Source organism: Ceratotherium simum, chromosome 25 (genome assembly GCF_057802395.1).
Source record: "Ceratotherium simum simum isolate JZ-2026a chromosome 25, ASM5780239v1, whole genome shotgun sequence".
Taxonomy (NCBI): Eukaryota; Metazoa; Chordata; class Mammalia; order Perissodactyla; family Rhinocerotidae; genus Ceratotherium; species Ceratotherium simum.
In genome coordinates, this window is record NC_141924.1 from 707,335 (window position 1) to 731,375 (window position 24,041).

General features: G+C 41.8%; 1 protein-coding gene across 1 annotated transcript in view; it reads right to left on the reverse strand.

Annotated features, from left to right (window-relative positions):
- Positions 1-24,041, reverse strand: part of MOV10L1 (Mov10 like RNA helicase 1) — an 83,291-nt gene that overhangs the window by 34,097 nt on the left and 25,153 nt on the right. The window contains exons 10-14 of the mRNA XM_087448708.1: positions 19,355-19,532; positions 18,967-19,037; positions 16,302-16,393; positions 4,220-4,278; positions 3,674-3,771 (exon numbers count right to left, since the gene is read on the reverse strand). Coding sequence (XP_087304834.1) covers positions 3,674-3,771; positions 4,220-4,278; positions 16,302-16,393; positions 18,967-19,037; positions 19,355-19,532 — 498 coding nt within the window. The remainder of the gene's footprint in view (positions 1-3,673; positions 3,772-4,219; positions 4,279-16,301; positions 16,394-18,966; positions 19,038-19,354; positions 19,533-24,041) is intronic.

The following is a 24,041-nucleotide window of genomic DNA, read 5'->3' on the forward strand; positions in this document are numbered from 1 at the left end:
AAGCAACCTCAGTGTCCCTCGACTGATGACTGGATCAAGAAGATGTGGTATATATATACAATGGAATACTACTCAGCCATAAAAAAAGACAAAATCGTCCCATTTGCAACAACATGGATGGGCCTGAGGGTATTATGTTAAGTGAAGTAAGCCAGAAAGAGAAAGACAAACACTGTATGATCTCACTCATATCTGGAAGATAAACCAACACATGGACACAGAAAACTGTATTGTGGTTACCTGGGGCAGAGGGGGTGGGGGGTGGGCACAAGGGGTGAAGGGAGTCATATATATGGTGATGGACAAACAAAAATGTACAACCCAAAACTTCACAATGTTATAAACTATTAAAACATCAATAGGGCCGGACCCGTGGCTTAGCGGTTAAGTGCGTGTGCTCCGCTACTGGCGGCCCGGGTTCGGATCCCGGGCGCGCACCGACGCACCGCTTCTCCGGCCATGCTGAGGCTGCGTCCCACATACAGCAACTAGAAGGATGTGCAACTATGACATACAACTATCTACTGGGGCTTTGGGGAAAAAAAGGAGGAGGATTGGCAATAGATGTTAGCTCAGAGCCGGTCTTCCTCAGCAAAGAGAGGAGGATTAACACGGATGTTAGCTCAGGGCTGATCTTCTTCACACACGCGCAAAAAATCAATAAAAAACAGTCATTTATTTTTTAAAGAGATTTTCTTAAAAATGATAAACTCTTTAAACATATCCAGATGTTTATCATTTTGGTCCTTTCCATGACTTTGTGGGGACCCTCATTTCCCTCTGGCATCATTTCCTTATGTCTACAGGACCACTATTCCTAGTAGTGTGGGTCTGCTTGTGACTAATTCTATCTTGAAGCTTTTGTCTGAAGAAGTTTTTGTTTCATCTTCCTTTTGGAAAAGTGCTCACTGGGCACAGAACTCTAGGGTGAGTTTTCCCTTCAGCACTTTGAAGATGTCCTTCCAGTGTCTCCCAGCTTACACTGTTTTCAGTGAGAAGTCTGCTCTAGTTCTGATTTCTGAACCTCTGCATACAATGCAACTTTCTGTTTTTAAGATTTGCTTTTTAGTGACTTTCAGGAATTTAACTATCACGTGCCTTGGTGCGTATTTCTTGTACTTAGGGTCTGTTGAGGTTCCTGAATCTGCAGGTTTATAGTTTTCATCAAATTAGGAAAATTTCTGCTCAATATTTTTTGAAATACTCCCCCGCCCTACTCTCTGGGACGCCAACCCCTTGTAGGTGAGGCTGCCCAAAGTTGTCCCACAGCTCAGTGATGCTCTGTTGTTGTTTTTTTTTTGTGAGGAGATCAGCCCTGTGCTAACATCCGCCAATCCTCCTCTTTTTTTTGGTGAGGAAGACTGGCCCTGGGCTAACATCTGTGTCCATCTTCCTCCACTTTATGTGGGATGCCGCCACAGCACGGCTTGTCAAGCAGTGCGTCGGTGAGCGCCTGGGATCCGAACTGGCAAACCCCAGGCCACTGCAGTGGAGCATACACACTTAACCGCTTGTGCCACTGGGCCGGCCCCCTGATGCTCTGTTTTTAAAACATACCTTTTTTTAAGAGCAGTTTTAGGTTTTTTTTTAGATTCTTTTTATTCTGTTTCATTTCACATAGTTTCTGTCGTTGTGTCTCCAAGTTCACTAATCCTTTCACTGTAGTGTCTAGTCTGCTGTTAATTCTATTTTTCATCTTAGACATTGAGTTTTTCACCTCTAGAAGATAAATTTGTGTCTTTTCTATCTTTCACGTCTCCACTGACCATGCTCACGTCCTCCTCTCCCTTCTTGAGCATCTGGAATCTAGTTATAACTGTTTTAATGTCTGTGTATGCTAATTCTACCACTGTGTTATTTTTGGGGTTGGTTTCCATTGACTGAAATTTCTTATTATGGGTTGTGTTTTTCAGTTTATTTTTTGATTACATACCAGACATTGTGATTTTTACACCTTGATGGTGCTGGATATGTTTATATTCCTAGAACTATCTTTGATCTTTGTTGTGGGATACGGCTAATCACCTGGAGAGAGCTGGACATGTCTGAGGCTTGTGCTCTCACCTTGTCAGTCTGGGTGGGAGGGGCCTACGTTCCAGGGTTAGACTTGCCTCATTCCTCAGGCAACACCCTCTGAGGACTCTGCCTGAGGACCTGTGAATTATGAGGTCTTCCTTCTCTGGCTGTGGGAACTCAGGATTCTTCCCTCTGCTCTCTCCAGGGGTTTTTTCCCCGACTCAGGTCTTTTCCTTAAAAGTGAGCACCGTGGGTCCTCAGCTGAAAAATCAAGGGGGGCCCTCTGCAGACCCTGCAAGCTTATGCTCTGTCCTGCCTTCCCCACCAGTACTGCACCCTGTGCACTCCATCCATCTTGTCCTGCACTGCCAGGTGCTGTCTCCTCCACTCAGGAGACCACTGGGCTCCCCCATTCTGCTCCCTGGCCTGGAAACTCTCTGAGGGCTGTAAGCTGGGGCAATCACAGGGTACCTCATTTGTCTCCTCCCTCTCAGGTATCACTGTCCTATGACATCTGATGCTCAATATCTGAAACTGCTGTTTCACGCATCTTGTCTGGTTTTTAGTTACATAAACTGGGAAGGTAAATCTGGTTCCTGTAATTCCATTGTGGTTGATGTGTGAAATGCTGTTGAGCTTATCTGCAACCTAGCTAATCCATAAAAAGATAATGTTCTGCATTTAAAAGTATTAAGATTCAGCCCCTCAGGAACATGACCCCCCTCAACAGCCACACCTTCCTCACCTGGCACCCACCGTCAGCATCACAGACCCTCCCTGAGACTCAGGCAGTGGGAGGACCAGTAAATGAGGTGACCACAGAGTTTTGCAGATGACACTGCATCTGTGTCCAGTGAAGACCCCTTTCTACTTTCAGAACAAAACAGACATCAGATATGAAATACACAGATTTTAACGGAAACCTTTTGCTGTTTCCTTTACAAATTTTTCTGTAATTGTGAAGGCATTCCAAAACTATCATTTTTGCATTTTTGAAGAGGGGCTATAAAATGGTAAGAGGGTTTGTAAATATTACACATAATTTAAAAATCTGAATTATTATAAATTTAAAACATGCTCAAAAAAGCAAATTCCAACAGCACAGAATTATAGGTTACAAGCTCCAGCACGGCATGGAGGATTTTTCTTGTTACTGTAAACACAACAATAAGTAAAACCATTTCTATTTTACTTATGAAAATATACCGAGAGCCTAGGACAATACCTGGCACATAATAGGCACTATGTTACTATTTATGGAGTGACTGGATTGTATAAGCAAAAAATAAAATGCCTTTGCGACATTCACAAAGATGACAAATGTTAACAACTTGCTGGGTGTGTATCCTTCCAGATATTTTCTATGCTTATATAATCATATAAATGTGCCTGAGTGTACACAAAAAAACAATTTTTAAACCAAACTATAAGATCACACAAACAGATCTGTGTCTTACTTTACCCCACCCTCTATACTATATTTTAGCCCTACAGATAAATGTATATAAATTTTACACTCAGTCTATTTCATGAATATTTTAGGTTTATTTTAACTGTGATTTTGGGTTATTTGTGAAATACACTCCTCTAATCCTCTAGTCAATTGAAGAGCTAATACATTATCTATTTAAATATATCAAAGTCATCAAAGCAATACCTTGATGGTGGACTGTCTATCGTTTTTGGTGTCTTGTGCATGGTTCCAATTCCCGGTCACTTGGGGACACTGTAAAATGATTTCTTCTGGAAACAACACTTTTAAAACAAGAAAAGGTAAGAAGGTAGACATTACTGAAAAGCTTAAAAAAGAGGAATAGAGGAAACCTAACTGCGTATAGCAATCCTGAAGAAACTCATGTCTATGCACCCCTTTCCCTCTGGCCCTGTCACAGTTACAGCATTAACACCAGTACTGCATACTCTGCAACAAAGATATTTGTCTATTTTTAATTACAAAAATGAATTATATTAAGAAGGGAAAGGCAGAGTGCAATGACTTTATTTTCAATAACCTAAGCATGCTATTTTTACATAGTTGAAATAGTAAGAAAACACTAAAACTCGCCAATAGAAAGAAAAACATTGGATATCACATAGTTTTACTTCTAATATGATTGAAGAGACTGTTTTACACAAAATTTTACATAAAGCCTATAAAAATACCTTGGGAAGATGTAATACTATCATTCCACAAAAATCATACCTTTCACACCTAAGCGGATGACTTGTTCAAGTGCAAAGTGACACCGTCTGCTTGTGGTCCTACCAGAAAAAAAAACAACACAAAATAACTCACTTCAAGCTTAGAAATATTAAGGCTCATACAGGTCACAGAAATTGATGATATTCTCTCCGAGTCAATAAGCTAATGTAACCTTCACAAAATACTTATGAAAAGACTGTCCTGGAGTCAGAGCTTCCACAGTCCTCACAGGCACCACCGGGAGGGAGGCCTAGAAGACTGAGGGGTCACTCTACTGTCTGCGTCCACACAACACATTACATCATGAGGAGTTCATAGAAAAACTTTAAACAGAAATTTCCCACACATCAGGCTAACAGGGACTCCTCCCTTCCTGAGAATATTTCTGTTTTAATGCACAAAGTGGACAAGTAGGGGAAAAAAAGAAAATAAAGTCTATGAAGTGTTAGGGACATACTAATACCACTGCATCAGGAGGAAAGTAATTTTGATTGTAAAGATTCACTCCCTTGAAATTCACTGAAAACAACTGTTAGAAGATAAAGTGAGGCATGTTAAAAATCATAAGATAGACAGTATTTGATCAAAAATTGATTTGAATTGGGCAGCATCCCATCTAGCAGATGGAAAGGAGCCCCAAGGAGCTGTACAAAACGAAGGGCTTTTATAGGCAGAAGGCAGAGGGAACAAAGAGGTCACACCAGACAAAACAGCGGGTTGGTTATTGCAAGGTTACTTCCTTCAGGGGACGGCAGGTCCATCAGGCAGTTACCTGATTAGTGTTGACCCGGTGATTCCCGATTAATGGGTTTTAAGATTCCATTTCTGGGACAGCGGAAACTGTAATTAAGTCTCGGTTTGGTGACATGGGGCTTAGCATAAGCGACTCCCTTGTGGGCCTGTTGTCTTCTTTTTTAACACAACAGAAAGAATAAAAAATGGAAAATAAAACTCCACCTTCACTAAGACAAGATGACCAAAGCTCCAAAGCATAAAGAGAAGAATGTCTGTTCAATAAAGATATCTGGCCCCAAGCAAGCAAACGTACAAGAGCTGATTTACACCGTCTCAGAACTCAAGTCACACACAGATTTCTGGAAAATTCAGACTTGGGCACCTGAAGGACCAACGGACTGTTTCTCACCTGGGTCACCAGGTGCAGGGCAGATGCTCCAAGGTCATCGTCAGGACCCATTTCCACAGCACGGAATCCTGGGTGGGATGTGTGTGTGAAACCGGAAGCAACTGAGTGCACAAGCCCATCCCTCGGAGAACCTCCCCTGAGGGGTCCCTGGCATGGAGGCCCCTGGCAGCCCCACTCTGTCCCTCCAACAGAATCTTCAACAAGCAGTTGTATGGGGTACAATAAACTCCAGCCAAGAAGAGTAACAACCAGAAAAGAACCATCCTAGGACTTAGCAAAATTGACTCTTAAGAAAGAAAAAAAAAATGAAGCAGATCAATTAAAGAGGAAGAAACTGAGACAGGACTTAAAACTCGTCCCCTTCCAGTGAGAGGTTTTCACACCTCTCTGCATGGATAATCTGATGCCATCTAGCCTCTTTTCAAGAGAAAGGAGGAAAGCTTTCAATATGTTTTCAAAGTTACCATAACAAAGACTCCAATATGTGACGAAGATGGTGCCAAGCAAACGAGATAACCTTATCAACCTACAGATCACCACCTGACCTCCGAATAGCATGAGAAACACCAATAGAATATTACCCAACAAATCTCAGAAGCACATTAAAGGAGGAATTCACTAAAATAAAAAAAAATCATGTTTTTCATACTGGGTATACGAGAAATGTTTGATATAAAGTTATATAGTTGAAATACTTCATCTTATGAACAGGCTGAAGAAAAAAAAATCTCAAGAAATGCCAAAAAGGCAATGAGTATGAGAGCTTAAAATAGAAGTCGACAAATAATTCTTTAACGTGATTAATCCAAAGAATGATACTGGCTCAAGACAAGGTTGACATAAGGGAAGCCATATTGTAGAAAAGAAAAACTCTGTTGTAACTTTGAACGACCTCTAACAAACTAACCCAGCTGGATATGCACCCTCCAGGAGGTCAACTGTTCTGTAGATTTTATGACCCCTGCTTGCACATGTACCTCCCAGCTGCGATAAGATGATAACTTTGTTTTTTTGAGTTCCTTAGGAATGTAATGACCCCCAAACAGAGAATCTATGCTGATAGCCATCATCAGTGAAAACTGAAAGATCTGGTGTGGCACTCCCAGTCTGTACCACCAGAAGATCAATATTCCTAACCCCCTCCCCAATAACCCAATGGCCTATATAATTGCTGTAAGATTTTGTGCCCCCTTAAGATGGTTCTTTTGGATGTGAGTAGGCCATGTTCCCTCTTGCTAGCAAGATGTAATAAAAAGTCCTTTTTCTCCTACCACCTTGCCTCTTGACTATTGGCATGTCTTGCGGCGAGCAGAAGGCCCCACGTTGGGTGGTAACAAGGACAGTAAAACACTAAATGGGAAAATACTAGAGGTATTAGCACTAAATTACAAAACAAGACAAAGACGTAAAGGGCTGGAGAACCATGAGAAAAAAATAAAACAGATAGGGTGGGAACTAACATAACAATAAACAAGAATTCCAGAGGAGGACAAAGAAGAGAAAGAAAAGAATAAATAAAAGAAAATTTTCCTAAGTACAAACTATCGTTCAAGAGGAGATTCCTGGGGCCAGCCCCGTGGCGCAGCGGTTAAGTGCGTGCACTCCACTGCTGGCGGCCCGGGTTCGGATCCCGGGCGCGCACCGACGCACCGCTTGTCAGGCCATGCTGCGGCGGCATCCCATATAAAGTGGAGGAAGATGGGCATGGATGTTAGCCCAGGGCCAATCTTCCTCAGCAAAAAGAGGAGGATTGACAATGGATGTTAGCTCAGGGCTAATCTTCCTCACAAAAAAAAAAAAAAAAGAGGAGACTCCACATTGTAATGACGCCAGTTCTCCTTATATTTTAACACCACTGTACAAAGATGTAAGAATATTCATTGCTTTACCGGTTGTAATAGCAAAAAACTGGGAACCTAAATGTCCAGCAACAGGAAATTGGCTAAGTAACTTATGTCTTTCAATAGGATAACATTCACCCAGCACTAAACACCCTAAATTACAATCACCCAGCACTAAATTACAAAAGAAGAAAAGCATCAAATCAATGACTTCAACGGAATTCCACCAGTAGAAACTAGAAAAAGAGCAAATGGAACCCAAAGTAAACAGAAGAAAGGAAATAATAAAGATCAGAGCAAAAATCAATGAAATAGAAAACAGAAAAACACTCGAGAATATCAATGAAGGCCCAAGTTGAATCCTTGATAAGGTCAACAAAATTGACAGACCTCTAGCCAGACTGATGAAGGGGAGAAAGAGAAGACACATATCACTAGTACCAGGATGAGAGAGGTGATACAGATTCTACAAGTATCGAAAGAATAATAAAATAAATAATTTCATGCAAATAGATTAGACAACTTGAAGGAAATACACAAATTCCTTAAAAGACACGTCCTATCAAAGCTCACTCAACAAGAAATTGATAACCTAAATGGTTCTTTACCTATTAAACAAATTGAATTTGTAGTCAGAAAGCTTCCCACAAAGAAAACTCCAGACCTAGAAGGCTTTGCTGGTAAATTCTACCAAACATTTAAGGAAGAAGTAATACCCATTCTATACAAACTGTCCCAGAAAACGGAAGAGGAGGGGATGCCTCTCAACTTACTGTGAGGTCAGCATTTCCCTGATACCAAAATCAGAAAAAGATAATTCGAGAAACTACAGACCAATATACTTCATGAACACAGATGCAAAAATTAATAAAATTTTGGAAAATCAGATCTAACAATATATAAAAGGAAATGACATCATGGCCAGGTGGGGTTTATTCCAAGAATGCAAAGTTGATTTTACATTAGAAAACCAATCAACGTAACTGAAAATCTTTTTTTTTTTGTGAGGAAGATTAGCCCTGAGCTAACTTCTGTTGCCAATCCTCCTCTTTTTGCGGAGGAAGATTGGCCCTGGGCTAACATCCGTGCCCATCTTCCTCTACTTTATATGGGACGCTGCCACAGCATGGCTTGATAAGCATTATGTAGGTCCGCTCTGGGATCTGAACCTGTGAACTCCGGGCCGCCAAAGCGGAGCACGAGAACTTAACCACTGTGCCACCGGGCGGGCCCCTGATAATCTTAATAGACTAAAAAAAATAGAACCACATGATCATCTCAATAGACACAGAAAAAGCACTGACAAAATCCCATATCCATTTCTGATTAAAAACTCTCAGCAAACTAGGAATCTATCTCCTCAACCTGACAGAGGGTCGCACTGTACTAAATGATTTAAGACTGAATGCTATACCCCTAAGACTAGGAAACAAGGCAAGGACACTGCTTCTCACCACTTCTATTAGCACTGTGCTAGAGGCTCTAGCCACTCTGTAAGGCAAGAAAAACAAACAAAAATGTATTCAGATAAGAAAGGAAGCAGTAAAACTGTCTTTATTTGAATACATGATTGTATAGGTAGAAAATTCTATGCGATCTGTAAAAAGCTACTAGGACTATGAAGTGAGTTTAGCAAGCTCAAAGGATACAAGATTAATATACAGAAATCAATCCCATTTATAAATACTAGCTACAAGGAACCGGAAATTTAAGTTAAAATTACCACTTACAAGAGCATTAAAAATTTTTTCTTTTTTTTTTGGTGAGGAAGAGTGTCCCTGAGCTAACATCTATTGCCAATCTTCCTCTTCTTGCTTGAGGAAGATTATCCTTGAGCTAATATCTGTGCCAATCTTCCTCTATTTTGTATGCGGCATGCCACCACAGCATGGCTTGATGAGCAGTGTGTAGGTCCATGCCTGAGATCTGAACCCACGAACCCTCGGCCACCGAATTGGAACGCACTAACCTAACCACTATGTCACCGGGCCAGCCCCCAGCATTAACATTTTTAAAGACAAATTTCTTGTGGATAAATTCGACAAAAGATACGCAGAACCTGTATGGTGAAAAGTATAAAACGTTGCTACAAAGAAATGAAAAAAGACCTCACTAGATGGAGAGATATATCACTTTCAAGGGTTGGAAGACTCAATATTAAGATGTCTGGCCGGCCCCATGGCTTGGCGGATGAGTGCGGGCGCTCCGCTGCTGGCAGCCCGGGTTTGGATCCCGGGCGAGCACCGAGGCACCGCTTCTCCGGCCATGCTGGGGCCAAGTCCCACGTACAGCAACTAGAAGGATGTGCAGCTATGACATACAACTTATCTACTGGGGCTCTGGGGGGAAAAAAATAAATAAATAAAAAAAATCTAAAAAAAAAAAAAAAAAAGATGTCAATTCTCCCTTAAATGAACCTAAAGATTCAGTGTAATCTCAATCAAAATCTCAACAGGATTTTTACAGAAATCGACCGGCTGCTTCTAAAATCTGTACAGAAATACCAAAGACCTAGAATAGCCACAACTCTACAAAAAAGGGACAAAGTGGAGGCTTTACACCACCTGGTTTCAAGACTCATCATAAGGGCACAGTAATAAAGACTGCGTGGTATTGGTTTCAAGACAGACAAACAGACCAATGGAACAGAATGGAGATTTTAGAAAAAGATCCACACATATAAAGCCAATTGGTTTTCAAAAAAAGAACAAGGTAACTCACTGGAGAAACGACAGTCTTTTCAACCAATGGTGCTGGGACAGCTGGATATCCCCCCCCCCCAGATCAATTTCTATCCATATCTTGCATCATTTGTAAAAATTAACTCAAAATAGATCATAGCCCTAAATGTAAAACTTAAAGCTGCAAAATTTCTAGAAGAAAACATAGGAGAAAATCTTTGTGATCTTGAGTTAGGGAGATTTCTTAAAAGTGTCACCAAAAGCATGATCCATGAAAGAAGAAAAATCAGTAAATTTGAACTTCATGAAAATTAATTTCTGCTCTTCAAAGGCACTATTAAAAACAACGAAAATATAAGCCACAGTCTGGGAAAATACCCGCAAAAAAAAAATACCTGATAAAAAACTTGTATTGAGAATATATAAACACCTCTGCAAACTCAATAATAATAGTCATGTGTCACTTAACGACAGGAACGCTTTCTGAGAAGCGTGTTTTCAGGCAATTTCGTCATTGCGTGAACACCACAGAGCGTACTTACACAAACCTGGATGGTATAACCTACTATACACCTAGGCTGCGTGGTACCAATCTTAGGAGACCACCGCCATAAATGCAGTCCATTGCTGACGTCGCAGCGCGTGACTATAAAACAATAAAAAATGTGAACTGAAGACTAACAGGCACTTCAACAAAGAATGTGTGCGAATGGCAAATATGCACATGAAAAAATGCTCAACATTATTAGTCATTAGATAAACGCCAATTAAAATCACAATGAGATACCACTACACACCTATGAGAATGATTAAAATTAAAAAGACTGACCATACCAAGGGCTGTGAGCATGCAGAACAACTGGAACCTCATATATGCTCATGGGAATGCAAAATGGTACAGCTCCTTTATAAAAGAGTTTGGCAGTTTCTTAAAAAGTTAAGTGCGGGGGCTGGCCCAGTGGCGTAGTGGTTAAGTTTGTGTGCTCCGCTTTGGCAGCCCCGGGGTTCGCAGGTTCAAATCCCGGGCACAGACCAAAGCACCACTCATCAAGCCATGCTGTGGCGGTGTCCCACATACAAAATAGAGGAAGATGGGCAGAGATGTTAGTTCAGAACCAATCTTCCTCACACACATACACACAAAAAGTTAAGTGTGCACCTACCATAGGACCAAGCCATTGCACTGCCAGGCATTTACCCAAGAGAAATGAAAACATATGTCTATACAAAGACTTGTACACAAATGTTCACAGCAGTTTTATTTGTTTTTTTTTTATTTATTTATTTTTCCCCCAAAGCCCCAGTAGATAGCTGTATGTCACAGCTGCACATCCTTCTAGTTGCTGTATGTGGGACGCGGCCTCAGTATGGCCGGAGAAGCGGTGCGCACCCGGGATCCGAACCCGGGCCGCCAGCAGCGGAGGGCGCGCACTTAACCGCTCAGCCACAGGGCCGGCCCGACAGCAGTTTTATTTGTAACGGCCAAAATCTGCAAACAACCTAATATCCATCAACAAGTGAGAGGATAAATAAATTGTGGTATACTCTTATAATGGAATACTACTCAGCCATAAAAAGGAATGAACTCATGCAACAGCAAGGCTGAATCTCAAAATAATTATGCTAAGCGAAAGATGTTAGGCAAAAAGGAGTGGGTCTTGTATGTTTCCACTTACGTAAAATTCTACAAAACGCAAATTAATCTATAGTGATAGAAAGCACTGCCTTGGGATGGGGAGTGGCAGGGGTGGAGAAGGAATAACAAAGGGGCACAAGGAAACATTTAGGGTGATGGATATGCTCATTCTCTTGATTGCGGAGTTGGTTGCATGCGGGTATACTGCAAAACCATCAAACCGTATACTTTAAATAGGTATAGCATATTGTATGTCCATTATATCTTAGTAAACCTGTTTTTTGAAAAAGGAAAAATATTTACAGGAACTAAGCAAGTACAATTAAAGTGCAGCCTATCTGCCCTATCCAGAGGGCCCTGTCCCTCAGCTCTGTTCAACCTGCTGCACTGTGGTACTGCCCAATCTTTTAATTTTTCAAAACAAGTGGGGAATATAAATTTTTAAAAATGTGGACTCTCCTGATTCTGAGTAATTTAATTCAAACAATTAAAAAACTTATGTGGGGCAAGCAAAACCTCTGCGTGGCAAATGTGGCCGATGGGCCTCTCGCTGGTGGTGGCTTGCCCCACCCCAAAAATGTGCAAATGTGCCCCAAGGCCTCTCATTTCCTTGAACACTCCCCCTTGTTACCCACTATCCTCCTCAAGATGTGGATCCACTGCATACCACATCCAATTCGAAAATCACTGAATCGAACATCCTGCCCTCTACCTTAGCTTCCTGTCTTTCCAACACTCTGGGTCAAGAAACCCTCCAGTGTTCCTCAACTACATGGCACCCAAGCCCATTGATCCTTTGGTTTCTTCCTGTTCCTTTCTCTCCTTGCTCAACCCTCATTGCCATCCTGCACATCCGTCTACGTCCTTCAGTTGGTTCACTCTTGCACCATTTGCATTAAATGTTTCCTTTCTTCTCCCCTCCCCCAAACTCGATCCACATTCTCTTTCTCTCTGAACATCCTTGCCTCATGTTCTAGAGCAGCAAGTCACTAGAAATTTCCATTTACAAATCAGCTCAAATCTCGTTTATACGACCCCCACGATGGAGGACTGCCTCACCACCATGCTCTGGAGCCCACCTTCTCATGCACTCACTCAGTCTGTCACCCCTTCCTCTTCCCAGGTACCAAGCCTATCTCATTGGCTTCGCACATGCTAGTTTCCCATTTTAAACAGCAAAAAGAAAAAGTCTCCTCCCTGGATCTCATAAATCCCTTCAGTTATCCATCTTTCTCCATCCTGCCTTCTCTACTTTCATAGCCAAACAATCTTAAAAAGGAACCAACTGCACTTCTCCATTTCTCCATAACCCTTTCAACCTCATCACGTTTCAATCTGGCTGTAGCCCAAATGCTGAAAGATGTCTTAACAACACACGAAAAGCACTAATATAAAAAAACTCTGATAAATTTGACTATCTTAAAATTAGCGCTGTTACTCAAAGATACTTTTTTATACTTTGAAAAAAGTGAAAAGTAACAAACCTAGAAGTGTTATCTGTAACACATATATCTAAGAATAGTCTAGCATAAAGAATATAGAAAGATTAACAAAATAAAGGCCATATATGACAAACCCACAGCTAATATCATACTCTGCAGAGAAACACTGAAAGCTATCCCTCTAAGAACAGGAACCAGACAAGGATGCCCACTCTCACCACTCTTATTTATCTTATCTCACCACTCTCACCATAGTATTGGAAGTCCTAGCCAGAGCAATCAGGCAAGAAAAAGAAATAAAAGATACACAAATTGGAAAGGAAGAAGTGCAACTGTCACTATTCGCAGATGACATGATTTTATATATAGAAAACCCTAAAGAATCCACCAAAAAACTTAGAAGTAATTAACAAATACAGTAAATTTGCAGGATACAAAATCAACATACAAAAATCAGTTGGTTTCTATACACTAACAACAAAGTAGCAGAAAGAGAAATTAAGAATACAATCCCATTTACAATTGCAACAAAAAGAATAAAATACCTAGGAATAAATTTAACCAAAGAGGTGAAAGACTTGTACACTGAAAACTATTAAACATTGTTGAAACAAACTGAAAACGACATAAAGAAATGGAAAGGTATTCCATGCTCTTGGATTGGAAGTATTAACAGAGTTAAAACGTCCATACTTCCTAAAGCCATCTAGATTCAATGCAATCCCTATCATATCAAAGTTCCAACAACATTTTTCACAGAAATAGAATAAAGAATCCTAAAATTTATATGGAACAACAAAAGACCCTGAATAGCCAAAGCAATCCTGAGAAAAAAGAACGAAGCTGGAGGTATCACACTCCCTGACTTCAAAATATACTAAAAAGCTATAGTAATCAAAACAACATGGTACTGGCAGAAAAACAGACACACAGGTCAATGGAACAGAATCAAGATCCCAGAAATAAACCCACACATCTATGGACAGCTAATTTTCAACAAGGGAGCCAAGAACACACAATGGAGAAAGGAAAGTCTCCTCAATAAATGGTGTTGGGAAAACTGGACAGCCACATGCAAAAGAATGAAAGTAGACCATTATCTTACACCACACACAAAAATGAACTCAAAATGTATCTACACAAAAATTAACTCAAAATTTATTAAAGACTTGAATGTAAGACGTGAAACCATAAATCTTCTAGAAGAAAACATAGGCAGTACACTCTTCGACACTGATCTTAGCAGCATATTTTCCGCTAAGATTGTTTTTAACAAACAAATGGGACTACCTCAAACTAAAAAGATTCAGCACAGCAAAGGAAACCATTAACAAGATGAAAAGACAACCTAACAAATGGGAGAAGATATTTGCAAACCATATATCTGATAAGGGGTTAACATCCAAATATATAAAGAACTCATACATCTCAACAACAAAAAAACTAACAACCCAATTAAAAAGTGGGCAAAAGATCTGAACAGACATTTTTCCAAAGAAGATACACAGATGGCCAACGGGCACATGAAAAGATGTTCAACATCACTAATTACTAGGGAAATGCAAATCAAAACTATAACGAGATATCACTTCACGCCCGTCAGAATGGCTATAAAGAACAAGAGAAGAAATAACAAGTGTTGGAGAAGATGTGGAGAGAAGGGAACTCTCATACACTGCTGGTGGGAGTGCAAACTGGGGCAGCTACTATGGAAAACAGTATGGAGGTTCCTCAAAAAATTAAGAATAGAACTACCATACGATCCAGCTATTCCACTGCTGGGTATTTATCCAAAGAACATGAAAACACGAATGCGGAAAGACATATGCACTCCTGTGTTCATTGCAGCGTTATGCACAATAGCCAAGACTGGGAAGCAACCTAAGTGCCCATCAAGGGACAAATGGATAAAGAAGGTATGGTATATATACACAATGGAATACTACTCAGCCATAAGAAACAATGAAATCCAGCCATTTGTGACAACATGGATGGACTGTCATGGTATTATGCTAAGTGAAATAAGTCAGAGGGACAAAGTCAAATACCGTATGACCTCACTCATAAATAGAAGATAACAACAACAAACAAACATAGAGACAGAGATTGGATTGGTGGTTACCAGAGGGGAAGGGGAGAGGGAGGGGGGCTAAAGGGGTGACTGGGCACATGTGTATGGTGATGCATGGTAATTAGTCTTTGGGTGGTGAACATGATGTAATCTACACAGAAACTGAAATATAATCATGTACACCTGAAATTTATATAGTGTTATAAACCAATGTTACCTAGATAAAAAAAATTAAAAAAAAAAAGAATATAGAAAGACTCCTACAAATAATAAGTCACATTATTCAATAAAAGACATGAGCAAGCATTTCGCAGATGAAGAAGTCTTATGTCGAATAAACATGGAGCTTCTCAGCCTTACAAGAAGTCAGAGAAACGGACATCAAGACCATAGTGAGATGGATCACATGCTTAGCAGATAGCGCAAATTTAGATATTTAACAAAATCAGGCTTTGGGAGGGTGCGGATCAACAGGTTATTACTGACGTTGGTACTGGAGTCATTGATGCCACCACCTGTAAAGCTGAAACATTAACATCCCCCAACCCAAATCCTACTTCTCAGTGCACAGCCACGAAAACACAGCGCTGGTGCACGAGGAGGTGGACGAGTGTTCACAGCAGCAACAAGCAAACAAAACAGGTGACAGTGCAAACGCCCACTGGCAGGAGAACAGAGAGGAGTCCTCACACAGCAGGGCACAAACAGTGGTGAAGACGGGCGAGCACTCACCACATGGAGAAATTCCAGTAGCAGGACATTGGTGAACAGCGCAGAGACTGCAGGTCACGAGTTCAAAACAATTCAAACTACAGAACAGTCTTCCTGGGTGTGTACACAGACACACAAATGATTTTTTGAAAAAGCAAGGGTGAGATAAACCCAAAATCCCAGTCAATGGTGGAGGGCTCAGTGGAGGATGGGGAGGGGACAGCAGGGTGGTGGGGTCACCGTGCTCATGACATGACAAATGATGAGTAACATAAAGGAGGGAGTGGACTCATGGTGGCAGTGTGTCATGAACCCATGACTCGGTGTACTGAAGGTCCAAAATGGAATGAACACGTGATGTCTGCAACTTTAGATCTCAAAAAATGTCTGGTAATAAAGCTGCAATCAGGAGGCATGCGAAAGGGCGCATGGAGCCCACTCACAACCTCTCAGTATAAACACGGCGATGGCACACCCCCTACACCACCTAGACGTCAAGGGATAGACGGAAGAGGAGAGACTACCACCCATCAGGAAGAGTCACGAAGAGCATTACCTACTATATGTAAATTCCACATCCATAGGTTCAAAGTTATACGCTTGTTCAAATTCTGTGTTAAGTTTGAGAGTTACATCTTCTTCATGAATCTAAAAAAGAAACAAACAATTTAATTTCCATACTTTATACCTGATTTCTGGGGACAATCTTCTATCCGTATCTAGTAACACATGAAACATTCATGCTACCGATTTGAACTAAAATTCAGTATCTTAAATCCATGCAAAAATAATCAAAAAGGGTTAAATCTTTGTGCTGTTACATTACCAAACAGAAGGACCTGGTCCATGTGCCCACCCCCACCAGCACACTTACTGAGCTTCTCCTCCCTGGCCACGCTCTCCACCTGGGCTCTGCAAGTACTAGGTGTGCAACACAGGCCACGCCTCCAAAGGCAAACAAACAATTATAAGTGTAGCAAGATGTACCTGCCACAATAGTGCCTCCATAAAAAGGTCGTTCCAAGACCTCCCCTTCCAGCAGTAGAGGAAACTAGATGTTCTGGGACCCTCCAGCCAAAGCTAGATCCTGCATACAATTCCCAGACAGGCAGGAAGGAAGGGAAATTTCTGAGGCAAAACAGGAAGGAAAATCTGAGAGCTGAAAGAGAGCTCAAACCAAATAAGGGAGTACCAGGCCATGTGGCTTTCCAAGGGCTGGGTGGAAGCTGCAACTCGAGTCAACTCTGGTGTGGACACTGGTCTGCACCGTGACATCAGCAGGGACTTGGATGGTGCAACTGCACCCATCAGCAGTGCCCCCTTGCTCTCAGCAGAAGCTAACATCATCCCCTGAAAAGCAGAGCAAGCCAGCACAGGTCCTCGGGTCTCCCAGAGATTAAGATAAACAAAAATGAATCCATAATCAAAGGTGGCCAAACACACAGGGAAACAAAGCACCAAGAGGGAGGGTCAACACAAAGAGCCATCATCAGATTCAGGCCCCAAGGACATCATATACTGGCACTGTCATTTACAGAAACTTGAAAAACTATGTATGAAATTAAAAGAAAAACCAGAAAGACAAAGGAAGCATAAGATAAGACAAAAAATGACAGGGCAGCTTTAATGAATCAAACAGAGCATTGAGAAATGAAAACTACGCTTATTGAGATCACGAAGCGGAACGGGAGGAAATGACCATGTTTGTTCTCAGGCATGTGCTCCTGGCAGACAGGGTGGCCCCTCTGTGGAGGTGGCCATGGTGGCAGGAGTCAGCGCTGGGCTCTGCCTCAGGAGCCAGCGCTGGGCTCTGCCTCAGGAGCCTTCTGTCCCCATGGCTCCCAGGACTAGCATCCCTGGTGAGTGCACAACTTGCCAGTAGCAGAGTGGCCCCACTCTGGAATGTCCCCACCACCCGGTGCCAGGGTGACTATACTGGGCCACTGGTCATGGAAGACAGCGATTTGAGGTCAACGGAATAACCGCTCATTCTAGACGCGTCTCCTCCGCCCACCACACTCAGCCAGCCACACCACATAGGGGCTCTCCTGAGGGCCTTCTGTACCATCACGTATCCCACACCACTGCACTGGCCAAGAAATTAAATTATAGAGAACCAAGTAAAGCAATGGGCTGAGACCTGTAGAACTTACTAACTTTACCATGAATTCCATCACTCAGAAGCAGCTGACTTTATGAAGTCTAAACTCCTCAGCTACAAGCACCGGCCTCTGTGATCTGCTTACCACCCTCTGAAGTGACCTGCCGTGCCCTTTTTGGCTACCCAAATTCTTTTTGTCTCTTAAGAGTATCTCAGATGTCACTTTCTCCTCTTCTCAAGCAGATTAATAAATCTCTCCTGCAAATAGTATCATTTAAGTCAGTCCTCTCGTTGTCTTCGGTGGAGAACCACCCGACTGCCTCACACCATCTCCGCTCACCTTCCTCAGCAAGGACAGAGCACAGCCTCACACCTGTGCAATCCACCAATGCTGGACTAGCTGTTACGTCTCTGAACCGCCCCCAGCTTCCATCTTCTAGGAAAAGATCACATTCTATGAACTGAACCCCAGTACGGGCCCCGTATTTAGGTGCAGAATGCAGCAGACATGGCAGCAAAGGTCAGATGTCACCTCTTCTTTGAATCCTCTCCAGACTCTTCTAGCTCCTGCAACCCTTCCTCCCTCTAGAGTCAGGGCTTTGGCACTCTTTTACTTTTCTACGCTGGGTAGCGTGTGGGCTTCATTTTTCCCTTCACACAGACTCGGGCATCGATCCCAGCGCCATGCTTGGTACAGAAGCAGCGAAGACCAGCTGCAGCAGCACAGACCACACACACAGAACCACCTGAGCAGCAGGAGTTAGGTAAGCCAATAAAACCTTCTTCACCAACTTTCAGAGCTGTAAACTTTTGAGTGTATTTTTCCTTCTGCGGCTATCCTCTTCTGGAATACACTCAGAATGCCCAAATGTAACTACATGCAAGCACCATGCCTTACATGTGATATACTTAAAAGGTAAATACGTTTTACATGGTTGAAAATGATAGGATTTCTTTAGATACTAAATCCTCTTTATGCTTCAAATTTACTTAAATATTCACTTTATCCTCCAATTTTCCAAAATACTGTCAGTGCCCAAGAAAGCTGTGGCAGGAAGTCTACCTCTCCGGCTGGTCTGAGGGCTAGTCCAACATGAACTGACTACAGGTGGCTGCTCACCTCAATCACGTAGCCAATGTATTCGATGACATGTCCATTGTACTCTTGAGTTTTTAAAATCAGTTTATCACCTAGTTAAAAATATATTACCACATGTAAAACTACATAATCACAAAATTCTGCTGCTGTACTATAAAATCAAACTTTGAACAAGTGTAATAAAACAAAAACATTACTAGGATCAACTGCTTAAAAATAATATCAGTGTGACAAAAGAGAGATGCTGGATGTACTCAAGTTGCTGACCAAGTTTTACATGAATTTCTAACTCAAAGCAAAGAAAACCAGGTAACATGATTGTGGTGTTACAGTTACAAACGTTCCTTCCTCGACTGTGCTTCATTGTCTGCTGGTTCAGCTAGTAAAACACGACACCTAACACACTCACCTGCATACAGAGAAGGCCTACTTTCAGCTAATCCTGGGACCTCCAGAACAAGAAAATCTCCATTTCTTTTCAAGGTGACCCCACTCATATTATATTCTTTCAATTCTGTTTCTGCATGAATCTCCTCAAGCCAGAGCAAAGTTGAAAACTTCTCCTTGTAGTTTGACATCTTCAAAAGCTGAAAAAAACCCCCCCAACAAGTTGATGAGAGCAGAGTAACACATCAAATACACCCAAGTCCAGGAAATAAGCAGCTCTGGGGTTGGTAAGTCCAAGCTGCTGAAACTCAACAGGCAGATCAAACAACGGCTTTCAAACAATGACTACCAGGCAGCACAGGGCAGTGACCCTGAGACTGGGGAAACTGTCTAAGTGAGCCCTATAACTGCCCCAGCAGCTGCCTAGACAGGGTTCCCAGACCCAGAACAGGGAAGAACGCAGAGGAGCCATGTGGACTCTGCACTGAGGAGATGAAGCTAGGGGCTGCAGGTGGCCGAGTGCCGGGAAAACAGCAGCACACAGAGGTCTAGAGAGTTTCAGATAGTCCCCTCTGAGCCGTCAGCTGAGCACTGGCCAGAGTGTGAGAGAGTGCTGAGTGTGAGAAACCACGCTAGGCCAGGAGACCCGTAAAATGGGATCAGAGCAGGGTTCCTCAGCCTCAGCACCACTGACACCTGGGCTGGACTGTTCCCTGGGGTGGGGCCCGACCTGTGCATTGTAGGGTATTTAGCAGCACCCCTGGCCTCTACCCACCAGATGCTACTAGTACCTCAATCATGACAACAAACAACGTCTCCTGGGGGGTAAATTGTCACCCGTTGAGAATGACTAGACTAGAGGGAATGATTCCCAGAGCTCACACAGGGCTGAGAACAGTGTGGGTCCTGACAGCCTAGAAGGAAAGGCCTGTAATGAAGGGGCACTGGAGAGAGTACTCAGAACGGTATTAGCCCCAAATTAATTCTACTCTGGTGCCACCCAATAAAGCTTTAAGCCAGGCTTAAAAGTATCCAACTGTTTCTAAGTAACGTAACTGCATCCCAGAATGAAGCTCAAAAATATTTTCAGGAATAGATAAATATCTAAAACCCAGCAAGGTAAAATCCAGAACGTCTGGCATCCAAAGAAAGATTACCAGGCATGCGAAGAAGCAGAAACTACTACCCACAGTGAGGAGAAAACCTATCAACAGAACCAGAACTGACACTTGTGACAGAATTAGTAGACAAAGACATTAAAACAGCTGTTATAACTGTATTATATATACTTAAAAAGTTGAGGAAAGACTGAGCACATTAAGTAAAGACACAGAAGATATAAAAAAAAGACCCAAATTGAACTTGTAGAGATAGTAACTACAATATCTGACATAAAAAACACACTGGATGGGACTGCACATTGCAAAAGAACAAATTAGTGAACCTGAAGAGACCGCAATAGAAACTATCCAGAATGCAAGGCAGAAGGAAAGACTGAAGAACAACAAACAGAGCATCAGTGAGCTGCGGGACAACTTCAAGTGGCCCAAGGTTGTCTAATAATCTGGCAAAAGGGGGCAGAAAGAGTATTTGAAGACAGAAGGGCCAAAAAATTTCCAAATTTAAGGAAAACTATAAGCCTACATATCCAAGAAGCTCAAAGAACCCCAAGCCAAAAAACGTGAGGAAAACTATACCAAGGCACACTGTAAATTCAATTTCTTAAAACTAATGATACAGAGAAAATCTTAAAAGCAGCTAGAAAAAAATGTACATCACGTGTGAAAGTACAAAGGTGCGAAGGAAAGCAGCTGTGTCATGAGAAATACAGCGGGTGGACTGGAGGACAGCCGAGCGGCATCTCTAAAGTTTCAGCCTAGAATTCAAGACTGGCAAAAATCGCTTTCAAAAATGAAAGTGAAATAAAACCTTTTGCAGACATACAAATTCTACAAGAACCAACCACTTGCAGACGAGTATCACAGGAGGTGTGCAAGCCCTTCAGCAGGAGAGGGACCCACAGCAGGCTGGGTCCATGTGGAGCTCCAGGAAAGGTGATGATGCAGTGAGTGTAAAAGATTTATCTTTTAAATGCCTCTAAAAGATAACTGATTATATAAAGTAAAAAGAATAAAATGCATTACGGAGTTCAAAACATATGTAGATGTCAAATTTACAACATTAGCAAAAGGTCAAGAAGAAAGAATGGGGAGGCAGCACCCGAAGCTCCCACTCTGTGCAGGAAGTGTCAGGGTGTCACTGCAGACTGTGATGAGCGGACAGTGCTGTCCTGTGCTGTCCAAAACAGCCACTCTCCACATGCAGGTGCGTACACAGAAATTAATTCAGATTGAACAGAATTAAAGATTCAGTTCCTCAGTGGCACGAGCCACAGTGCAAACACTCAATAGCTACCTGTGGCCAGTGGCTCCCACATCCGAGAGCACAGATGAAGAACATTTCTACCACAGCAGAAAGTTCTACTGCACGGGGCTATTAGAAACCCTAGACACACAACTGTACACACACTACAAAAGGAGAGTTAGCCAACAAAGGAGATACGGAATCATAAAAATGGCAGAAAAAGAGGAGAAAGAAAACAATGAACAAATAGAGAGCAAACAGCCAGATGGCAGATTTAAACCTCACACAGAATGTAAGTCGTCTAAACACCACAAGTAAAAGGCAGACTGTCAGATGGATAAAACAGCCAGACCCAACTAGCTGCTTCCCATAAGAAATCCATTTTAAAGACAAAGATACAACTAGATGACAAGTCAAAGACTGGGAAAGGATGCCCTGAGTAGCACCGATCACAGCAAGCTGCAGGAGCTGCATGAACATCACACAAAGTGGATTCTAGGGCCAGCCCTGTGGCTTAGCGGTTAAGTGCGTGCGCTCCGCTACTGGCGGCCCGGGTTCAGATCCTGGGTGTGCACTGACACACCGCTTCTCCGGCCATGCTGAGGCCGCGTCCCACATACAGCAACTAGAAGGATATGCAACTATGACCTACAACTATCTACTGGGGCTTTGGGGGGAAAAAAAAAAAGGAGGAGGATTGGCAATAGATGTTAGCTCAGAGCCAGTCTTCCTCAGCAAAAAAAGAGGAGGATTAGCATGGATGTTAGCTCAGGGCTGATCTTCCTCACACACACAAAAAGTGGATTCTAGAGCCAGAACACCACCAGGGACAAAGCAAGACATTTCACGCTGACAAAAGGGTTAATTAATCAAGACAACATAATAACCATAGATGTTTATGCAACTAATTACAGAACTTCAATGTAAGAAGCAAAGACTGATGGACCTGAAAGGAGAAACAAACATATATTTATAGTCAGAGAATTAAACTTCTCTCTCAATAATTTATAGAACAAGCACATAGAAATCAATAAGGGTACAGAAGACTTCAACAACACTACCAACCAACTTGCCCTGACAGCTATAGAATAACCTGCCAAACTGCAGCAGAATTACATTCAAGTGTACAAGGAATATTTACCAAAATAGACCATATTTTGGACTGTGAAACAAACAGTCAATAAATGTAAAAGGGTTCAGTCGTATAAACTATGTTCTCTGACCGCAATGGAATTAAATTAGAAATCAACAGAAAAATTTCTGGAAAAGAATCTCAATATTTGGAAACTAAATAACACACTTTTAAATAATCTATGGGTCAATTAAGAAATCAAAAAGAAAATTAGAAGATATTTTGAACTAAATGAGAATAACACAACCAAGTGAAATTTGTGGGATGCAGCTAAATATTATTTAGAGGAAAATTTATAGCACTAAAAAAACCTATGTCAGAAAAGAAGAAAGATCTCAAATCAATGATTTTAAGCTCCCTCTTTTAAAAAGTAGGAAAAAGAGCAAATGAAACCAAGCAAGTAAAAGAAATAAAATAATAAAGATCAGAGCGGGTATCAATGAAAAAGAAAACAGAAAAAGAGAGGAAAATCAATGAAACTAGAAGCTGGTTCTTTGAGAAGATTAATAAAAATTTATAAACCTGTAGCCAGATTGATCAGGAAAAAAGAAAGACAGACGAATTACCAATATCATAAAAAACTTAATGCAAATAAATTACAACTTAGGTGGAGCAGATAAACTCCTTCAAGGATAAAAATCACCACGGCTCACTCCAAAGAGAGAGAATGACCCGCCCCCTGTGGCTATCAAAGAAACTGAATTTCTAAGGAAACATCTTCTCATGAGGAAAACTCCAGAGCCAGAAAGCCTCACTGGAAAATTCCATCTGAAATTTAAGGAAGAAACACGACCATTCTGACAAACTCTTGGGAGCACTCCCCAACCACTCTACGAGGTGAGCATGTGCTGGCTTCAACCCCAGACCAGGGAACTCAGACCAGCATCCCTCACGAACACAGATGCAGAAACCCAAACAAAGGTCTGGCAAATCAAATCCAATTCTTCGTGTTTGTGCATATTTATACATATATATGTCTACAAACACACACATGCATGAGCGACAGCACCATCATCACATGGAGTTTATCAGAGGAATGGAAGGTTGGTGTAACATCTGAAAATCAATCAATGGAATTCACCTCATTAACAGACCAAGAAAGAAAAACCACATGATCTTCTCGATAGAGGCAGAAAGAGCATTTGAAACTCACCTCAGACCAGCCATTCTGAAGTACACATGTCGGTGCCTTTAGCACACTCACAAGCTATGC